This window comes from Protomyctophum parallelum (assembly GCF_964188405.1).
Source record: "Protomyctophum parallelum genome assembly, chromosome: 13".
NCBI lineage: Eukaryota > Metazoa > Chordata > Actinopteri > Myctophiformes > Myctophidae > Protomyctophum > Protomyctophum parallelum.
The window spans coordinates 43,598,789-43,619,440 of NC_139708.1; the positions used below are offsets into that span (position 1 = coordinate 43,598,789).

General features: G+C 47.6%; 1 protein-coding gene across 1 annotated transcript in view; it reads right to left on the bottom strand.

Annotated features, from left to right (window-relative positions):
- Positions 1 to 532: 532 nt before the first annotated feature.
- Positions 533 to 20,652, bottom strand: part of LOC310868982 (uncharacterized protein) — a gene marked incomplete at its 3' end in the record, with an annotated part of 31,845 nt that continues 11,725 nt past the window's right edge. Inside the window, exons 2-5 of the mRNA XM_083779493.1 lie at positions 14,064 to 16,855; positions 11,609 to 12,724; positions 9,011 to 9,876; positions 533 to 975 (exon numbers count right to left, since the gene is read on the bottom strand). Coding sequence (XP_083635619.1) covers positions 533 to 975; positions 9,011 to 9,876; positions 11,609 to 12,724; positions 14,064 to 16,618 — 4,980 coding nt within the window. The 5' untranslated portion in view covers positions 16,619 to 16,855. The remainder of the gene's footprint in view (positions 976 to 9,010; positions 9,877 to 11,608; positions 12,725 to 14,063; positions 16,856 to 20,652) is intronic.

Sequence of the window (20,652 nt, forward strand, 5' to 3'; positions counted from 1 at the left end):
TCTCCGTCACACTGGTCTATACATTTTGCTCCAGATGTTTTGAGTCCGAAACTCCTCCCGCAGACGTTTCAAGTATCATTGCTTTGTCTGGTGGTCTGACTGATATTTCTTTACACTGGTAACTTTTTTTTCTTTTCTTTTTTTACTCAAGATACAGTAGCACCGCGGTTCATTTCTTTTGAGTTTGCCCAGTGTGGGGAGAGAGGGTTATGGGGGGAGGGACGGGGTCTTTTTTTTTCCTTCTTCTGAATTTTTATCCCACGATTTTGCAACCCACTTTTTCACCCAGTTGGCAATTATCTAATGTAATACGGGGCGCTAATACACTCTGGGGAGAGCAACGGACTGACCTCATGCTTCCTTCTATATGCATGAGGAGTCCAAGCTGCTTCTTTGCACCTGACAGGGGGGGGGGGGGGGGACGTAGCACGTGGAAGGAACACGTTATTCCAACCAGTCCGGGCATGGGGGAAAGGGTGGCTGGGGCGGGGGTTATAGGGGTGTATGATGGCTGAGGCGGTAGTAGGGGGTCTTAAAGGAAAGGCCGTGACGGGATGGTGAGGAAGGCCGAGGCCGAGCCCCGGGACAGGGACAGGGGCGGGGGCGTGGTGCTGCTCCAGTGCACCTTCATGTGGTGCCTCAGGTTGGACCGCGACGAGAAGAGCTTGTCGCACTGCTGGCAGGAGAAGGGCTTCTCCTTGGTGTGGAGGCGCCGGTGGTTCACCAGCGCCGTGGAGACGCGGAAAGACTTGCCGCAGTCGGGGCACTGGTGGCGCTTGGCCTCGGTGTGGATGCGCCGGTGGTTCTTGAGGGACATGAGGTTGGGGAACTCCTTCTGGCAGGCGTTGCAGAAGTAGCTGCCGGTCTTGTGGCTGTTCTTGTGGTTCAGCAGGGAGCTGGCGTGGCGGTAGGCGCGGCCGCACTGGTTGCAGACGTAGCTCTTGGTGCTGTCCGTCGAGCCCACGGGACTCAGGTCTGGAGAAGGGAAAAGAAACGAGAGGAGGGGTTTTTGTTTTTGGTGGGTGGGTGGGTGGTGGGGCGCAAAAACCAAACTGATGTTATCGTTGCTGTCGGGGGAGAAACCGCATATGTCCTATATTTTTTTTCCCAGTTTTTGTTTCGTATACATGAATGCCAGCGTCACACTAAACCATATAAGTAGCAGATGCACAAGCGTGTTGATCTGCTACTTTTGCTGTTTTTTTTTTTTAGTTGAACCTTAACCCATTCTGACCTGAGATCAGATTCATACGAGGTTTCCACTGGACACACACTGGTCTGAATTCTGATTAACCCATTCTGACCTGAGATCAGATTCTAAAAAATGTCAGTCATTTTTTTCAAAAATAGCAGACCTACAAGCTCGTATCGCGCCACTCGGTGGCGCGATATGAGCTTGTAGATCTGCTATTTTTCAATAGATAAAGCATAACATGATGCTGACACCAAAATGGGTGCCCGGTCAAATTTTTGGACGTATGAGGTTTCCAACCCCGACAGACGACGTATAAGTGATCAGAGCAAAAGGAACACTGTACACAACAGCTTGAAAGTTGACTGAAACGTCGTTGAACAGTTTACAGGGTGTGTAGTACATGAAAGCAAAACGGTTGCTTGCATTAGAGTGAATACAGTAGTCGGTGTTACATTGACTCAGTCGCTGAGAATATAAAAATGGACACAAGGGTCAGTGCATTTCTCTGGGTTTCATCAGGCCCAAAAGACGTAAATTCGAGATTCGTAGTTTTTTTTTGTTTGTGCTATAACGACAACAGTAGCCTATTTTTCAATCACAACGTACTAACCCAAGTCATGAATAGATATCATTTTGTTTAAATGCTCATCAGACAAATGTTTCACGCTGAGCTACAAGAAAGCGTCTGTAAAGTATATTAAAAAAAAAGGAAAAAAAAAAAAACATTTTAAGAAATAACCTTGCCAACTGCTACAGCAGTCGGTGCTAAATTCTACCTCTTGGTTCTCTCAGTAGCACACTGACCTGACCTCTGTCACTTCTGTCATCCAGTCCTGCAACGCAATGCCATTTCATAGCACCCACTTTCAGTCTGTGGCCCGGGAGAGGTCAAGGTCGAGGTGGATTTGTTTAAATGCTCAAACGGTATACGGATCTCAACTCTCTAACCAGGGGTTGGTTGGCAGTGGGTCAAAAATCATCATTTAGATTTGTTTGGGACCAATTGCAAACATCGACGGACGGACGCCGCCCTTAAATCAGGCACCCATGCACTGAAGTGTCATTATTTAGCAATAGAGTACTTTGTCCAACACTTTGTGTTTATTGCAAACACATGGACTGAGACTCGCACAGAGCTTTATAGGCCAACAGGATCTCACCCGGGCAGCGAGGAACAGACAGTGTGACAGCACTTTGAGATGCCTTATGGAACTTTTTCAGAGATGGGTAAATGCAGCAGGTTGTAATATATTATATATATATATCAATAATATATCAATACTGGGTGTGTTTAATTTAGACGCCAACATGGCCAGCTGCTGTACAGCGAACTTCATTATCATTTACTGTAGAACAGTGGAGAATACAAGCTGGTGACGTGTTGTGTGCGCTTGCTTGTAGATGCTATTGTCCCGATTTGTCACACGCCAAAGTAGTTCAGGGTAAGTAAGTGGTGAAGCTGCGTTTAGTCGTGAAAAAGGTTCATATTGCACAGAAAGTTTCCCCTGTACACGTCCTGTGCTAAATGAGGTGCTTGTTAAAGGGTGTGTGTTCTGTAGGAGGATCATTAGTTGACTAAAACAAGTATTTTCTATCAATTGCTCGTCTCACAAAGCCTTTTTTTTTTAGTTTTTGTCATTCCCGAGCCAATAATTTGATTAACGGCGGATACTCAAAGAGTCTCCTACCGAGTCTCCCATTACCCGAACAAAACCTACAAAATATCCATGAATTCAGGGCTTCACGTGGTGTGAAACTGATTGTTTTGGGGCAAACTGCTCCTTTAAGTTGGCTGCATATCGTTTGGGGTGCTGAATGGAGAACTTTACAACTTTGTTCCAAGTTTATTTGCCTTATTGCGTGATTCGTCTCCGTCTGACTTAAATCTGGTCAGATTATTGGGAGAACATGAGGAATTCAGTCCACCCTGCATTGCCAATCAATTCTCCGAGCCTTGTTGATGCACATCTAGGCCTGTCACAATTATTTATAATTAAGATAATCAAAATTATTTTTGCATAGTCGTCAATCGTTTCCAACTTTCCATATTGAAAAATGTCCATGCATTTTCAAACATTTTTCAAAAATAGCAGAAATAGCAGATCTACAAGCTTACAACACATGCTGTAAACTTGTAGATCAACAAATGCCGCTATTTTGTACATTATTTGGAAAGAAAATATGAAACAATATTAAATGTGTCAGTGATTTCATTGGATATTCAAGTTATTTGTCGTCATATGTGCAATTTGTGATTACGAAGCCTAAGAGGCAAACAGAAAATACAAATTGAAACGTGTTCAATGCAAAGAACAAAATTAAATCGTTAATCGCAGTTATTGGTGACAATTAAATGTGAACTTGACATTTGTAATCGTGACAGCCCCAACTACATCGAAGACCGTTTCTTGGCAAAATACACACACCTTAGTTTGCAGCTGCCCGATACCCCACCCCAAACGATGTGTCACTTGGAAGGGAATTATTGAACATTGCCCCAATTAAAATGAAATTTTTGGTTTTCCACATTACACTTAAATCAAATTAATCTCTTAATCTGAACTGGTAAGGTTTCACTGTCCCCCAGCTTTGGTGGGGCATCAAGCCCATCAACGTCTGGTTCTGGGACATTCTTTGAACCCATTTTGCGCGGGAACCCCTTTTGGTGTTTTAAGCATCGTTAATACTTTAGCTATTGAAAATAGCAGATCTACAAGCTCATAGCGCTACGAGCTTGTAGATCTGCCATTTTTGAAAAATCGTGAAAATGTGGCGTAAATCTTTGAATATATTCTTTCAGAGCGAACGTTTTTAATTCCAATCTTTGGTTCTGAGGGGTTCCTGGAACAACATATTTTCAGATGGGGGGATGGGGTGTTTTGGGGATCCTTGACATGAAAATGTTTGAGAACCACAGACATAGAAACATGGGTTTTTCAGAGCACACTTACAATAGTCTGAAGATACAATGTGTTTGTATAGGAAGGGGGGGGATGTCATAAAAATGAATATCAAATATCTAAATAGTAAATACTGAATCAAGCAACTTCTGACTCCGCCAGATGGTGGCAGTATTGAGTCCACCAGTTCCCTCCTCCTGCCTGCATCTGGGATCTCTCAAGCAGAAACGATGAACCCGGAAGCAGTGGGACAAACATTTTGATATCTCCATCATAATTTGAGTTGTAACCCTAACCCGAGTTGTAGTGTTGTTAGGTTGCGTTTACATTTGCGCCTGTGGCAGCGCTTCAATATGTCATAAGTCTAGCGTTGATCCGGCCTCATATCGCTCCGGACAGAATTGGACCGGAGGAGTACATCATCTCTGCCTGATAGTTCCCAGACTCTCCATGCTGGCAGAATGCAAATGTTTTGTTAAGTAAATTGACCCCAAACATGTTTTGAAAGTGAAATATCCCTTTAACCTTTACCTGGCAGCCAATGAGTGAACACGTTTTCAAATTTAAAGTCACAGCCGTGAGTTGCCGTGTACAACGAGCAGCCTTCTTACCCGTCTGCCACGGAGCAACCACCTCGGGGGCTTTACGCACGGGCACTTTGAGCTTCCCTAAACGAGTAGTCTACAGACCCACACGGTGTGCCCGAGAGACAAGTCCCGGTTTGCAGGAGGATTTTTGTGACCACACATTGTTGCAATGTAAACCAGCGGTTTTCAACATTATTTTTTCGGCATCCGAGCCGATTTTAGCCCCAGGATTTTTTCCACAATTCCATGCTGTATTGATTGACATCATTCAGAGCGATAACAGGCAAACGTTGATCGACATATTTGTCTAAATTTAATCTAATTGTTAAACATCTGCATTACTTAATTTACAAGAAGTTACAATCATTTAACTCATTCGGTTTAATTTTACGCTCTCAATAGTTAAAGATCTATAATGGTACATTTGGTTCCCAAGATCATCATTTAGCTGGGGACCACCTGGAATCCCTTCAAGGTCCACCGATAGTCCACAGACCACTGGTTGAAAACCACTGATGTAACCTAAATTGAATTGTAATACAAAAGTATACAAAAAAAAAAAAAAAAAAAAAATGTACAAATTATCTTTACTTTGAATTTAACGTGTGCTCTCATTTCCCAAGTGAGGCAAATTTCATACCCTCCATTTGAACCATTTTCAACATCACGTACCAATTCTGGGCATGTTATTGTATAGGCAAAAATTGTGTATTTAGGGCACGGTCACACCGCACTTTTATTCTACCTATGAGGGCAGATTCTGCCAATGCACTTCAATCTGAAAAGAGCAGTTTTGCTGTCATTTGGGGGGAAAGCTCCATTCAGATTCAAGTGCATGGACAGAATCTGCCCACATGGGTAGAATAAAAGTGCTGTGTGACCGTGCCCTTTTTCCTGCAAATTTACAATTTTGACTTGGCCTTGGACAGAACCACTGCTCTTAATTCTACTCATTTTGTAAATGTGTGATTAGTTGTAAGGAGAATGGATGAACAACACCGTTCTGGACTCTTTTTCTTTTCCAGCTATTTATTTTCAGTACTCAGCAGTAACGGTTATAGTATGTGGACAAGTATTTTTTTTTCTTCGTTAAGAAATGAATTATCAAAACATAGTTTATAAAAGTGTATAGTAAGCATTACATAATTATATGCATGAAAAAGAGGGAAGAAAAGTTAGAACTTAAAAAAAAAAGAAAAATGGTTATAATTTTCTTCCAAAAAACAAAAAGGGGGGAAAAAAAAGGAAATCTGGCGTCAAAAGAAAAAACTGGAAATGCAGGCGGGAAAATTGTCCACTCAGGAAAAATAATCTAAGTCCAACATATGATGGTGGAGGTGCAGACGGAGAGATACAGTTCTATCATCGTGTCCTAGATCACACAACTCCTACAAGCACTTTGACGGTCACTTTGACGGCGGTTTAGACTTCACTAGGGCCGCTGCTGCTCCAAGAACATTGTGTTTCACACACACACACACACACACACACACTCACAGGCTTCCGAATATAGTCGAAACATTTTAAAAATAAAATGCAATTAAATAGAAAGGAAAAAAAACAAAAAGACACCAATAAATACAAGTTACCATAAAAGTATAAAAACTTCACACAACGGGGGGGGGGGGGGGGGGGGGGGGGGGGTGGGAGATTAGAAAAAAAAAAAAGTTTGAATGATGTGGATTGAAGAATTTTCTTTTTTATCCCACCAAAGTCTTCCCTTTTCCAGTGAGTTAGATTTTTGCGGTGGAATCGGAGAATGGAGGACACATTACGTTAAACAAGAGTCCAGTCAAAGTTGGTGAAGAGCGGACACACACACACACACACACACACACACACACACACACACGCACCTCAGAGGAACAAAGTTAACGATACTGTCACAATCTCAACTCTGAAAGAAAACAAAAACTTTTCCATCATTGTAATACGATTGCTCCTTAGTTGTATGTAACTACAATCAAAACACATTAAACAGCATTTTTTTTTCTCTTCCCCTGGTGGTGGTTGTGAGGGACACACACACACACACACACACACACACACACACAGTTTTTTTTCCCCAAGACGTGTGACAAACCCAGAACTAAAATGGGTCTTGAAACGGTTCGACTACAGTCTCCTCAGATGGAGCAAGTGTTCATTTTTGGGAGTCCATCTTGGCTCCATGTCAGGAAAAAAAAAGGATAGGATTATGTGGGGGGGGGGGGGGGGGGGGGGGGGTTAGGTGGGTGATTTTCTTTTCTTACATCAAACACATCTTCTAAACTCACATCCTAAAGACTAGCGCCGTCCATTACAAGTGTTAATAATAATAATAATAATGATATAAATTAATGCATTACTACAATGATCTGTCTTTTCTCTTATAAAAAAGGAGGTACTGTAGTAATAATACAGTCAGGGTTACGAGTACAATAGTCAATACATGATAAAACAAAAACAAAAAATATGCTGGCACAGGCCTAATAATATACATGTTCCTTTCTCTTTTTTTTTTACGTTTCACTTTCAACAAGTTTATTTCCCCCCCCCCCCTTCCTTTCACCTTTTTCTATGCGTAAACCCCAACCTATTGGCCTTACAGTACACCTGTAGATGGTCTTGAAACACATCATGTCGCCCAGCAGGCGTTTTGAGTCTGGCTCATTTAGCCACACTTATTCGCCCCACGTTGATTCCAGAGTGTGCACGCGCATGAGACGAGGACGGGGGAAGAATTCTCATAAAAAGGAAGGCAGCCCGGGATATGAGATGGGGATTATCGGGCTACAAGGCTTTGAAACGTATCTTTGTGTTGCAATGATCACGCACGCACACACACACACACACACACACACACGTTAAAAACAGTTAAAACCACACACAGAGAAAGAGAGAGACAAGGACAGAGAGCAATGCGTCTCGGCCGCGGTCAGTTCCTACAGTGGTCTTTGTCAACTCTCCCTTCAAATCCCCCATTAAGAAATATTAAGAAATGAAAAACGACCGCCTCTTTTGGTTGCCATCAAATGTATACATGATCTGGATACACTGGCTGTTCACACTCGTGGCGATAACCTCCCCCCAAACAAACGGATTTAACGATCAACGGTTCCAAACTGAAACAAAGGCCGCAAGAAAAAGGCTTTTAACAAGCAAACTCATCATCATCATCATCATCTTGCAGCGTCACACATAGGTTGCGGTCGTGTGACGAATGGAGAGAGAGAGCACAGAAAAGCAACCTCAAGCATTACACCAACAAGCTCCTTTTTTTGATTAAAAAAAACGGAGAAGACGACTTGGTTCTTGAGTACCAAAACCATCATTTCAGACCCGCACTTTGTTGCCTCCAGAACTACATACCGAACCGACCACCGACCACCCCCCCCCCCCCCCCCCCCCCCCTCAAGCCTGCTCAGCCCGGCTGTCTGTCTGTCTGTCCGTCCGTCCGTCCGTCCGTCTGTCTGTCTGCCAGTCAGTTCATTTGTCAGTCAGTCTCTACAACAGGACTTAAAACAGCCGGGTTGCTCAGCCTACTATGGGTCAGGCGCCCCCAAAACGTGGCCACAACAGCAGCAGCATCACGGGGGTTTTTTTTTTTTTTGTCAGTCCCGGGAATCAATCTTTTATTTGTGTGATTTGTGAGAGTAGGTGTTGGGAGGCACAAGGCAGATGTACCAGTGTTTCAGTCCATGTAGCGAGGGTTTATAAAGACTACATTGTTTCTGCCTGGCAGTCTGCCCGTCAGTCGGTCCATCCTACTCAATTTGGGGGGGGGGGGGGGGGGGGGGATTTATCATAGAAAAGGTTCAAGGGAAAATGACCGTGTAATAGGGTCCATTTATATAGGCCACTGTAATGACATAGGCCAAATAATGCAAGATGTGCGGAGGTGTATAGAAATGGTGAATATCCGTCCTCCATTTTGAGTCCTCTCTCTCCCCCCCCCCCCACCTTATTATATGCATGGCATCCATCTTGTGTCCTCCCCCCTGTGTGTGTGTGTGTGTGTGTGTGTGTGTGCGCGCGCATGTGGCATGCAGGAACTATCAGTGTGTCTAAAGCCATGCAACCTGTCCATCAGACACACCTATCCTCTTTACACCACAAGCCACACACACACAGACACAATGACAATGAGGAAGAGGAGAGACACGGGAGGAGGAAGACATGTTTTGGCACCTCCAGAAAACCTTGGCATTCGAGTAGACTCCCCGGCCCCCTTACTAGCTAAAACCACCACCCCCCTCTCTCTCTCTCTCTCTCTCTCTCTCTCTCTCTCCCAGAACGATTTAAAAACAAAAACGCAGTAGCCTATATGAAGGCGCCGCCGGGCATACCCAGGAAGTTGGGCGCGCCCATGGACATGGAGGGGGGCGCCGGCGTCGAGCTGTTCCAGTGCACCTTCATGTGGTGCCTCACGTTGGACCGGGACGAGAAGCGCTTGTCGCACTGCTGGCAGGAGAAGGGCTTCTCCTTGGTGTGGATGCGGCGGTGGCAGACGAGCTGGCTGGAGACGCGGAACGACTTGCCGCACTCGGGGCACTGGAAGCGCTTGGGCTCCGTGTGGATGCGCCGGTGGTTCTTGAGGGACATGAGGTTGGGGAACTCCTTCTGGCAGACGTTGCAGAAGTAGCTGCCGGTCTTGTGGGTGTTCTTGTGGTTCAGCAGGGAGCTGGCGTGGCGGTAGCTGTGGCCGCACTGGTCGCACGCGTGGGGCTTGTGCACGCTGCTGCTGCCGCCGCCGCCTCCAGCGCGGCGTTTCCCCATGCCTTGATGGTGGTGGTGGTGGTGGTGGTGGGCGCCGCCGCCGCCGCTGCCGCCGCCCCAGCCCAGCTCCTGGGAGCCCCCCGGCCGAGGCTGCTGGGATCTGGGCTGGCGAGGCTGGCCGTGGGTGATCTCCAGGTGGAGGCGGAGGCTGGACTGGGTGGGGAAGGCGCGCTGGCAGGCGCGGCAGGTGAGCTCGCGCTGCTTCTGGTGAACGCGGCGGTGGTTGTAGAGCTGCGAGGCCACGCGGAAGGCCTTGCCGCAGTCGTGGCAGCGGTGGCGGCGCGTCTCCGAGTGGATGCGGCGGTGGTTCTTGAGGGCGAGCAGGTTGGAGTAGGTCTTGAGGCAGACGGCGCAGTGGTATATGCCGACGGTGTGGGTGTTCTTGTGGTTGATGAGGGAGCTGGCGTGGCGGTAGGCGCGGCCGCACTGATCACATCTGTGCAGGGAGGAAGGAGGGAAGGGAGGAGGGAAGGAAGGCGAGAGAATGAAAAGGGGAGATTAGCAACTGAACACGGTCCTTTTGTTTTCACTATTCCAAACCATCATTCCATCTCAGCTACTGGTTACCACTTAGAGAATCATTAGTTTAATATAAATATTTTTTATCAATGTACTGTTAAAAACTCATTGCCTGCCAAACGGGGTTAAACAGGTTCTGAGCCCAATGTCTCAGACCGTCAAGAATTTAAAACAAGTTTTTATTAGATTTTTTTATATTGAATTACGCTCTTTCCCTCTCCTCTCTGCCATCTACATAGGTATGGATACAAAGCCAATGAAATTGGGGGGGGGGGGAAATGACAGCTGGATTTGTAAAAACACCTTTATCTCAGATTATTTTCCCAAGATTGTGTTTTTGATTACAAAAAAAAGTTTCATTCACGACTCGTAAGTAAAGCGTCGCTGGTGGGTGGTTTCTCGGGTTTGTTAAGCGTCGCTTAGCCGTAACGTCGGGTTCAAGACCCGGGGGAAATGTTTTAAGACTTGAATAAGGGTACGTCTCACTGGAGGGACCTTTTGAATAAGGGTACGTCTCACTGGAGGGACCTTTTGGGCAAGGGAAACGGACACAAGACTCAAAAACACTTCTGGCAGTCAATGAGTTCAGTAAGCTAATCTAGCCACAATACAGGTATATGATCTGAAATCCGGCTTTCAGCTTTTAAAGAGTGCTACTAAGTGGTGTACCATTTATTTTTCTTCTAAACTAGGTTTCCTTATAAGTCACAGGGGGGGGGGGGGGTGCAGGGGGTGCAGGGGAGAAGCTATATACAAACAACTGGGTTTTTCATGAAGGGACTTAAAGGAGGTATCTGGTGCTCCCTGCACTGCACACATCGGGCAGAAGCTTCCAACAGCTTCTCTCACGAGTATACAAGCCTCTTTCAAGGCTCACCAACGTCTTTAAAAACATCTACCACCGCATGTCACTGTAGCAGAAATCGTTTGTACCATAGTTACCATGTGGCCATTTAAAAAAAAGAAAAAGAAAATACGTGAGGAATACTAAGGCCTTGTGCAGTGCAGCTAGCTCCAAACACTTCCTTCTCCATCCCTGAGATTTAGGCTTATTGTTATTAAGAAGAGATCAAATTCAAGAGCCATAACTAAGCCCCGTAAATTGAAAGTGTAATAAATATAGATTATATATTCTTAAAAAATCACTGGCCAGCAATACCAATATTACACCTACACAACAGTCAACCAACAAACATAAAAACACTTCAGTCATTAACAAGTGTAAGGAACACACACAAAAAAAACGTGCTACAAAAAGAACCACTTGAAAATCGGTGTCAATTTATCGGTAATTTGTTTTTGCTTTTTGGGTAAAGAGAAAACAAAACAGAAAGCAATGCATCTAAATAGTGAAAATATTTGATTGCAGACCAGCCTAAGAAAGACAAACCAAAATAGGAAAAAAAAAAAAAAAAAAAAAACTAGTGAGATATATGCTAACTGAAAGCAAAACGGGATTGACTTATCTGTTCTCTCTCCACTAATTCAATTTGTCCAAACTTCAGAAAAATCCGAATTCCGGCACGCGAATGGTCCCAAGGAAGCCGGATTGGAGATCATATACCTGTAATAGACATGTAGAGACCTATATTGATCTTCCACTACGGGGTTTTTTCAACTCGTAGAAGCACAAACAGACGTGAACTCACGTGTACCGCTCTTCGCCCTCTCCCGGTGGTCCGGCGGACTTCATCCTGCCTTCCATGCCTACCTGGTTGTCCCCACAGCGGTGCCTGGCCAAGCCCGATCTCCCCTGGAAGCTCTTCCCGCAGCTGGGGCAGCCGAACGGCGTGGCGCCCTCCTCGTGGACCTTGGCGTGGTTGCGGAGGAACCTGGCCAGCCGGAAGGCCTTGCCGCACGTGTGGCAGATGTGCTTCTTCCGCTGCGTGTGGATGCGCATGTGGTTGCGCAGCGCCATGTAGTTGGTGTACGGCTTGTCGCAGAAGTTGCAGCGGAAGTCACCCGTCTTGTGGGTGTGCTTGTGGTTCAGCAGCGAGCTGGCGTGCTTGTACGCGCAGCTGCAGAGGTCGCACGCGTAGGGCCGCTCGTCAGAGTCCAGGTCCACCGTGCTGCTGCGGTCGAGGCTCATGGAGCTGTTGACCGAGGCCGAGGACGACGGCAGATGCTGGGCCGGGCAGTCGTGGGCTGCGAGCTCGTCGGCCGTGGCGAACCCCTCGCAGCAGCCGTCGCACTCAAAATCCATCTGGGCGCCGGGACCCTGCGGGCCTTTGCAGAGGCCCGCCGTGGTGTGAGTGGCGAGCTGCTTCTGCGTGCGGAAGCCCTTGCCGCACTCCTGACAGTTGTGCTTCTTCTGGGCGAAGTGGAGGCGCAGGTGGTTCTTCATGGCCAGCCGGTTGGGGTAGGTGGAGTTGCACACGTTGCAGTGGTACTCGCCGATCTTGTGGAGGTTCTTGTGGTTGGCCAAGCTGCCCGCGTGGCGGTAGGTCTTGCCGCACTCGTCGCAGGCGAAGGGCCGGCGGCCGCCCTCGGACTGGTCGAACTTCTGGGGCCGGGAGGTCCCGGCCGAGGAGTAGGGCTTCTTGAAGCCCTGCGACGACTGATATTTGACACTCTGGCCTTGGCCTTGGCCTCTGGACGCGTCGTGCCGCTGGTGCATCTGGGAGGTTCCCGGCTGCTGCTGAAAGCGCGAGCCGTTGGGGCCCGTGCGGACCAGGCCTTTGGCCCGGTGCTCCTCGTGCAGACGCAGGTGGTTGATGAGCTGCTTCTGGATCTTGAAGGCTTTGCCACACTCCTCACACTTGTGCCTGCAGTGGAGAGAGTAGAAGGAGATGGAGATAAGATTGGCGAATTCCCACCCTAACCCTGACCTGAGATCAGATTCTAAAAATGTCAGTCGTTCTTCTATTTTTCAAAAATAGCAGACCTACAAGCTCGTAGCGCGCCACTCGGTGGCGCGCTATGAGCTAAAGCATAACATAGTGCTAACACCAAAATGGGTTCCCGTTCAGAATGGGTTAAATCGCCGAAATTTTTTAAGTGCCAACCCAGGTTGCTGAGAGAGACTTCAAATGCCATATCGGGCTTTTAAAAAAAATGCAGTTGGTCAAAGTCAGCCTTCTAAACCAGGGGTTCTCAAACGGGACCCGTAAATGGATTGCATTGATGAATATCGATGCATTTGGCCGCGAACCCCCAATCTGAAAATATTGTGTCAAGGACCACGCCCATAAGACAAATTGTAAACTTTTTTTCAAAATGAGGGGCGCTAGCCCCTTCTATAAAGAGGTTTAATGTTTGTCTTTAGTTCAATGTTTGTTTTGTAAATGCATAGACAATGAAGGGAAAGTTTACGTCATAATGTGTCATTTACGTAATATTGTCTCTTTATCGCCACGGAGTGGCGCGATACGAGCTTGTAGGTCTGCTATTTTTGAAAAATCGAAGAACGACTGACATAGAAACATAGCTTTATCAGAAAACTGTCAGGATGTAGAAGACGTTTATAGAATCTGATCTCAGGTCAGAATGGGTTAATATATTAGCACCCCTCACTTCAAACAGGTGTGATTTTTCTAAACCACATTCACACCCCGAAAATCTAGAAGAACTAACGTCAAGCGAAGGTTGACGTTAGTTCGTTAGTCCTCCACCCGTTAAGACAATTTCAAAATATAAAGAAGAGCAGACCTGTGGGGGTCTCCGGACACCACTTTAGTTTGAGAACCACTGGTCCCCCCCATTCTAGATCTTCTAACATGGAACAGTAAAAAGTGGTAGACGATTAGAAAAGACAGAATTTATGAAAAATTACCAATCATTGTGTATTAGCTTTACCCCCCCCCCCCCCCCCCCCCCAGTGTTAAAGGTATATTCAGTGATTTCACTTAATTCAAATATCACTTATTTTTTTGTTTTGTTGTGATAATCCTCCCTACTATAGAGTGTGCTGACCATATAAGGAGTTCCTTCCTGTCCCCAGTTAACCCCTGGGGGTCAAAAAAACCTTAGGTTTCGTTTTTGACTCTCTATCCTGATTTGGACGAAAGGCTGGGTCCCACAGCCAAAAACGAAACCTAAGGTTTTTTGAGTGAAATCACTGAATATACCTTTAATATAAAAAACGGGCTATGCTGGAGGACCTACCTCTTCAGGTCGAAGTGCGTCCTCTGGTGGTTCTTCAGCGCCAGCAGGTTGTAATAGCGTTTCTGGCACACGAGGCAGCGGAACACGCCGGTCTTGTGGGACTTCTTGTGGTTGAGAAGGGAGCAGGGGTGCCGGTACCCTCGGCCACACTGGTCACACTTGTGGGGCCGGTCCCCGCCGCCCTGCTCCATGGCCCTCCGCCCGTCGCCGCCACCCATGTCACGGCTGCCCCCGGCCACGCCGCCGCCGCCGCCCCCGTCTCCGCCGGACATGCCCTTGGCGCCGTTGACGCCCTGCTTGCTCAGCGTGCCGGCGCGGCTCTTGCCGGGGCAGAGGTGGGTGATGAGGTGGTGGCGGTCGGCGAAGAACATGCCGCAGTCGACGCAGATGTGGTTGCGGCCGTCCATCTTGTCGTTGCCGTTGGCCGTGCCCGGGGCCAGGGCCTGGCCGTCCGGCCTCTGGGGGCCGTGGACCAGCTGGTGGTTCAGCAGGTCCTGCTTCCTGGAGAAGCTCTGTCCGCAGGTGGAGCAGATCATCCGCCAGTCCGCCGCCTGGCCGGGCTGGCCGGGCCCCGAGGGGTTGTTGGCGTGGCTGCGCAGGTGGCTCCTGAGGGCCCGGAGGCTGGCGTAGTGGTTGCCGCACACCGAGCACTGGTAGACCTCCCCGTCGTCCTCCTCGTCCTTGTCGTTGGCGCCCATCCTCTTCCCCGCGCTCTGAGAGTACTGGCGCTGACCGCTGCCTTCCTTCATGCTGCTGGAGCTCCCAGAGGGCAGTGCGGTTCCTCCCGGGCTATGGTAGTTCATGTTGTTATTATTGGCCATGTACCCGTTGGACATGTTGCCCTGTTGCTGCTGGCCACGTCGCGGGCACATGTGGGACTTGATGCCGGACACGTCGCCGTACATCTCGCCACAGTCCGCGCACATGTGCCTGTCGGCCTGTCGGTGGGCAGAGTTGCTCTGCGAGAGCGAGCTGCCGTCAAAGCGGTCGTGGAACTCCAGGGAGTCCAGGCCACTGCTGTGGCCGCCGTCGGGCACAAAGTGGGCGGCGTCGCCCAGGTTCCCGGGCAACGATATGGGCGTGGTGGCGCCGCTGCCCTCCTGGACGTAGCTCTGCTGAGACTCCAGCGTGAGGGGCTCGGAGGACAGCCAGTCGTTGCCGTCGCCGAGCTGGCCACTGCGCCCCTTGTGGCTGCGCAGGTGGCTGTGCAGCGCCGCCAGGTGGGGGTATTGCTTGCAGCAGATGGTGCACTGGTAGTGGCCCGTCTGGTGGGAGCGCTTGTGGTTGACCAGGCTGCCCGCGTGGCGGTAGCTCTTGCCACACTCGCCACACTTGAAGCGGCGCTCGCCGTCGTCGGGGGAGCCCTCCTGCGGCACCCGGCCTCCGGAGGGCGACGACACCGAGCCCTGGGACGGGAGCCCGTCCGAGGTCAGGATCCCGTCCTGCCCGTGGGAGCCCGGGTGCGGGTCGTGGGTCAGGTAGTGCACCTTGAGGCTCTCGAGGTCGGGGTGGCCCGCGCCGCAGTACGCACACGTGTATATGGGGTTGTTGACGGGGGGGCCCAGCATGGGGTCGTAGGGGCCCCGCTTCTCGCCGGGCAGAGGCGGGAGGGGCAGCGGGTCGCCCAGGGCCGGGGTGTAGGCCGGGGAGCGCAGGGCGCTCAGGTTGTGCGGCATGATGCCGGGGAAGCTGCGGGCCAGGCCCAGGGAGGACGAGGCGGCGTTGTGCAGCAGGATGTGCTCCTGGAAGTCCGCCTTGCTGGGCAGGGCCACTTGGCACAGGTGGCAGAAGCAGGAGGCGGAGTCGTCGTTGTTGGAATGGCTGCTGCTGCTGCTGCGGCCGGAGCTGTGGAGGCTGCCGCTGCTCACCATGGACGCCCCGGGGGGCTTGAACTTGGAGTGGGTGCGCTCGTGGCTGTTGAGGGCCGCCAGGTTGCTGAACTGTTTCAGACACACGGAGCACTTGAAGGTTCCCTGCTGGTGGCACTTCTTGTGGTTCACCAGGCTGCCGTGGTGCCGGTAGGTCCTGTCGCAGAGGTCGCACTTGAACGGCCGGTCCCACGCGTCGTCGGACCCCGGGGAGCCTTTCTTGTGCTGGTGTTCCTCGGTCTCGTGGCTGTTCAGGACCGCGTTGTGTCGGTCCAAATTGTTCAAGTGAGTGCGCCCAAAGCCGTCGGAGAGGTCCTGGGCGAGGGTGCTGTATTCCCTCTCCTCGTTGGCCGCCTCTTCGACTATCTCTTCGGTCTCTTCTTCGGTTTGCGTGCTACTAGGGGACAAAGTATGGATGCGCAGGTGGTTCTTTAAAGCAACCGCGTTGGGAAGGGTGCGGGTACAGACGGGACACTGGAAAGAACCGACCTCGTGCGACTTCTTGTGGTTGGCTAAACTGCCGGCGTGCTTGAAGATTCTTCCACACTGTTCGCATTCAAAACGTCCGCTCTCTTCCTGCTGATAATGTGCTTTCATATGCTCTAGTAGACTTGGGGTACTCGGACAAACCATATCACACTCTTTACAGGGGACACCCTTGGCTCGACTCATATCATGCATTGCCATAGTACTCCAAATGGAATCGGGCGGGAGAAATCACAGTTCACATTGCTATGAACGGTGATGACTAGTTGGGACATTGAGGGGAGGGGAAGGGAATAAAGACTAAGGGCTTAGCTCTTCAGCTGTGGGTTGTAGTATCCATCGTCTCCCAGGAGTGGTATAGATGCAGCCTCAGCCAATCAGTGCCCTCCCTGGCAGGCAGGAGAAGGGCCTGGGGTCACACCAGCCAATGAGGAAGCTCTGTGAAAACACAAGGGAAAACAAAGAAAATGTTAAAGTACTATGCAATTAATGCAATACAGCAGTAATGCTACGTTAACCATACCAGTGCAGTGCCGGGGCGTTACTGACTTAATGTTATGCTTTAGCTATTGAAAAATAGCAGATCTACAAGCTCATATCGCGCCACCGAGTGGCGCGATACGAGCTTGTAGGTCTGCTATTTTTTGAAAAATCGAAGAACGACTGACATTTTTAGAATCTGATCTCGGGTCAGAATGGGTTAATCAGACCAGTGTGTGTCCAGTGGAAACCTCGTATGAATCTGATCTCAGGTCAGAATGGGTTAAATAAGCCTACAGTCCTTCCTGCAGCTGATCCTGGTTTGACTCGATTAGACCCAAGGCACTGTCACCCCCTCTCTCTCTCTCTGCCGTCTACACTGACCTATCCACATGAAGCAGAAAGGCCATGCAATGATCTTTGAAACTGAACTTGCAGACATTCAACTATTGGTCAAAAGTTATGCATTTGAAGGACGCATTTTATTTTTATTACATTTTTTTAACCCATCCTGGGCGGGAACCCCTTTTGGTGTTTTAAGGATTATTGTTATACTTTAGCTATTGAAAAATAGCAGATCTACAAGCTCATAGCGCGGCACTATGAGCTTGTAGGTCTGCTATTTTATTTTTTAATCGTGAAAAACATCTTTGAATATATTCTTTCAGAGCAAACATTTTTAACTCAAATCTTTGCTTCTGGGGGGTCCCTGGAACATCATATGGGGGTCGGAGGCCAAATACATACATTTTTGGGAGTCCTTGACATGAAATTGTTTGAGAACGACTGACATAGAAACATGACAGAAATGTCTATTTTTATATAAGGCAGCTAATAAGGCTATAAAACGCCCAAACTGAACAAACAAGACGCACTGATGTTCCTTAAATCCAATCAAGTGACTGGATTTAAAGTGACTACTAAAGTATACCAATGCATAAACACCGTCCAGCCTCCAGATGTTTAAAGTCATTTAAAAGATCCAATTTACAATGTTCATTTCATAATATAATTGACAGAATGAAGGTTTAATCCACCAAATAACTTAATACACATTTAAAGTAGCTATAAGTAGGTAATAATATGTCAATTTTAATTACCTTTTCTTGTATTCAGACAGCTAGCAATGGGTAAAACGCTCCACCCAAAAAGGCTCTGTGACACATCTAGAGGCCGCAATCTGCAGAAGCTTTGTCATTGGTCGATTTGCCTGTCTACTTCCTTGATTGGTTAGTCATTTCTGCAGTTGTTGAGTTTAGTTTTCCCCCCCCCGACCAATGGCAAAGCTTCTAGGGAAATCTTTGAATGCAGATTGTGGCCCCTAGATGTGTCACAGAGACAATTATCTTGGGAGCGTTTTACTCAGTCAATGCTGGCTCTCTGAATAAAACATAAAAAAGGGTCATTAACATTTTTGACATAGTGTATTGCCTATAGCAGCTAGCTTTAAAGAAAGGCAAGTCAGTACTTGAGCATCGCCATTCAATACTTCTGAAATGTATACAAGAAGACCAGATAGCATTTACCCTCACAAAAACAGCCAACATTAGAGAACAAACTCTTCCTATTGACTCCAAGAAAGCCCAACCCACTGCATTAGTCACATTGTTTAAGAGCACTAGGTGCGTTTCTACCACCCTGCTGTGGCACACCTTTGTTGATAGTGTAAAGAAAGAGCAGAGGGGTGGGGGGGGGGGGGGCAGGGGGGAAAAAAAGACAGGGAGACAGCTTTCAGCCAAACCACTACTGTGTTATCAACAAGACTTAGTGTCATTCAAATGTTTTGTATTCATTATCCTTATAAGTTAATGGTTTTGAATTTGAATGAAACCTACCAAGAAAACAACACTTGGTACGCTAGTACGTCGTTTCTTTAGGTGCTGACAATACATTTTGTGATATAGGAGGTCCACACTACACCAACACGGTAACTAATTAAAGCAAATAAACAGTGAAAGAATAACAAATCTTCGAAGTAGGTTTTAGCATACGGACCGATAAACTAAAAATAAAAAATAATTAAAAAAAACACAATACTGCATGTTCCCTCTTCCCTGAATAACTCCCATTACTTCTTACAACCATGACAAATTACAGTAAAACATTTTGGACGGGAACCCCTTTTGGTGTTTTAAAGCATTAGGCATGTTATACTTTAACTATTGAAAAATAGCAGATCTATATATATATATATATTCTTTCAGAGTTTCAGTTTTTAACTCAAATCTTTGCTTCTGGAGGGGCCCTGGAACGACATATTTTCAGATGCGGGTCAGCGGCATATTACATATACGTTTTGGGGTCCTTGACATGAAATATTGAAAACTACTAATATAGAAACATGAGGTTTTTCAGGAAAAAAAAAAACATTTTAAAAAGACATTTTTTTAATTTCGACGTCAGGCCTAAATGGGTTAAAGCCAAGTATAGTAAGTGATCTATTATATTCCTACAGTCTATTGAAGCGTGAGCCGAAAGTTTCATAGCTCTGGGATTTGGTTAGATTCATATTCTGAACACTTTTTGTCTACTTTTGTGCCCCTCCAGTCATTCGTTTAACCCATTCTGACCCGAGATCAGATTCATACGAGGTTTCCACTGGACACACACTGGTCTGATTAACCCATTCTGACCTGAGATCAGATTCTATACAAAATGTCAGTCGTTCTTGTTGATTTTTCAAAAATAGCAGACCTACAAGCTCGTATCTGCTATTTTTCAATAGCTAAAGCATAACATGATGCCGACACCAAAATGGGTGCCCGGTGAGAATGTGTTAAGTCTGAGTTAATGCAATTGGCCTGCATGGCGACCAGCACTGAACTGTGAAAACTGACACGGATTCACGACTGATGAATCAGCATCTTAGCACGTCTTTAATTTGTAATTACTCGATATCGCATGCGTGTGCTCCAAGCAGTGTTAATTTCGTCGACTAACCGGTAATACTATGACAAAATGCCCGGCGACTACCTTTTTTCCCCCACTGACGAAAATCGAAAACAAAACTACATGAAAACTAAAGCTACGGTGACTAAAACTAAGAAGAACTTAATATATTGACAATTTAGTCAACAAATAAAAAAAAACTAGACTAAAATGTTAGGAAGGGACTAGTGGACAAGAGATCCAGTACAAGTCATTTTACACTTGGTTGCATGGTGAAAATGGCAGATCTACAAGCTCACGCTTGTATATATCGGCTATTTTCAGCGAGTGGAGTCATTACGACGGCACCAAGGCCCGCCAAAATACATTTTAGTAGACTAAGGCAATTTGTGCAGATCTGCTTGCATGGGGGGAGGGGGGGGGGGGGGGGAGGGTCCGCGGCCACATTTTTGGGGATCCTTGACTTGAAAACATTTTTAACACCACTGATATAGCAACATACGTTTCTCAGAAAAGTGTTTAGGAGTTAGAATACATTTCTGGAATGGGCCTAATGTGGGTAAAAACAACAAAAGGAAGGAAACCCAGCTAGTGAGCCATACATCCCCATTCTATGCTGCTGGCTGGCTGGGTTACTGAAGGGCTGACCATCAGCAGGCTGCTGCTTCTAGCATGGGGCTCTAATATTGACACTACACTGTTTGTTCCTGTGGACACGTGACTCTGTGGCACCTATGCAGAGAGGCTGGGGGGAGGATCCACCCACCCCGTGTGGACTATACACACACACACACACACACACACACACACACACACACACACACACACACACACACACACACACACACACACACACACACACACAC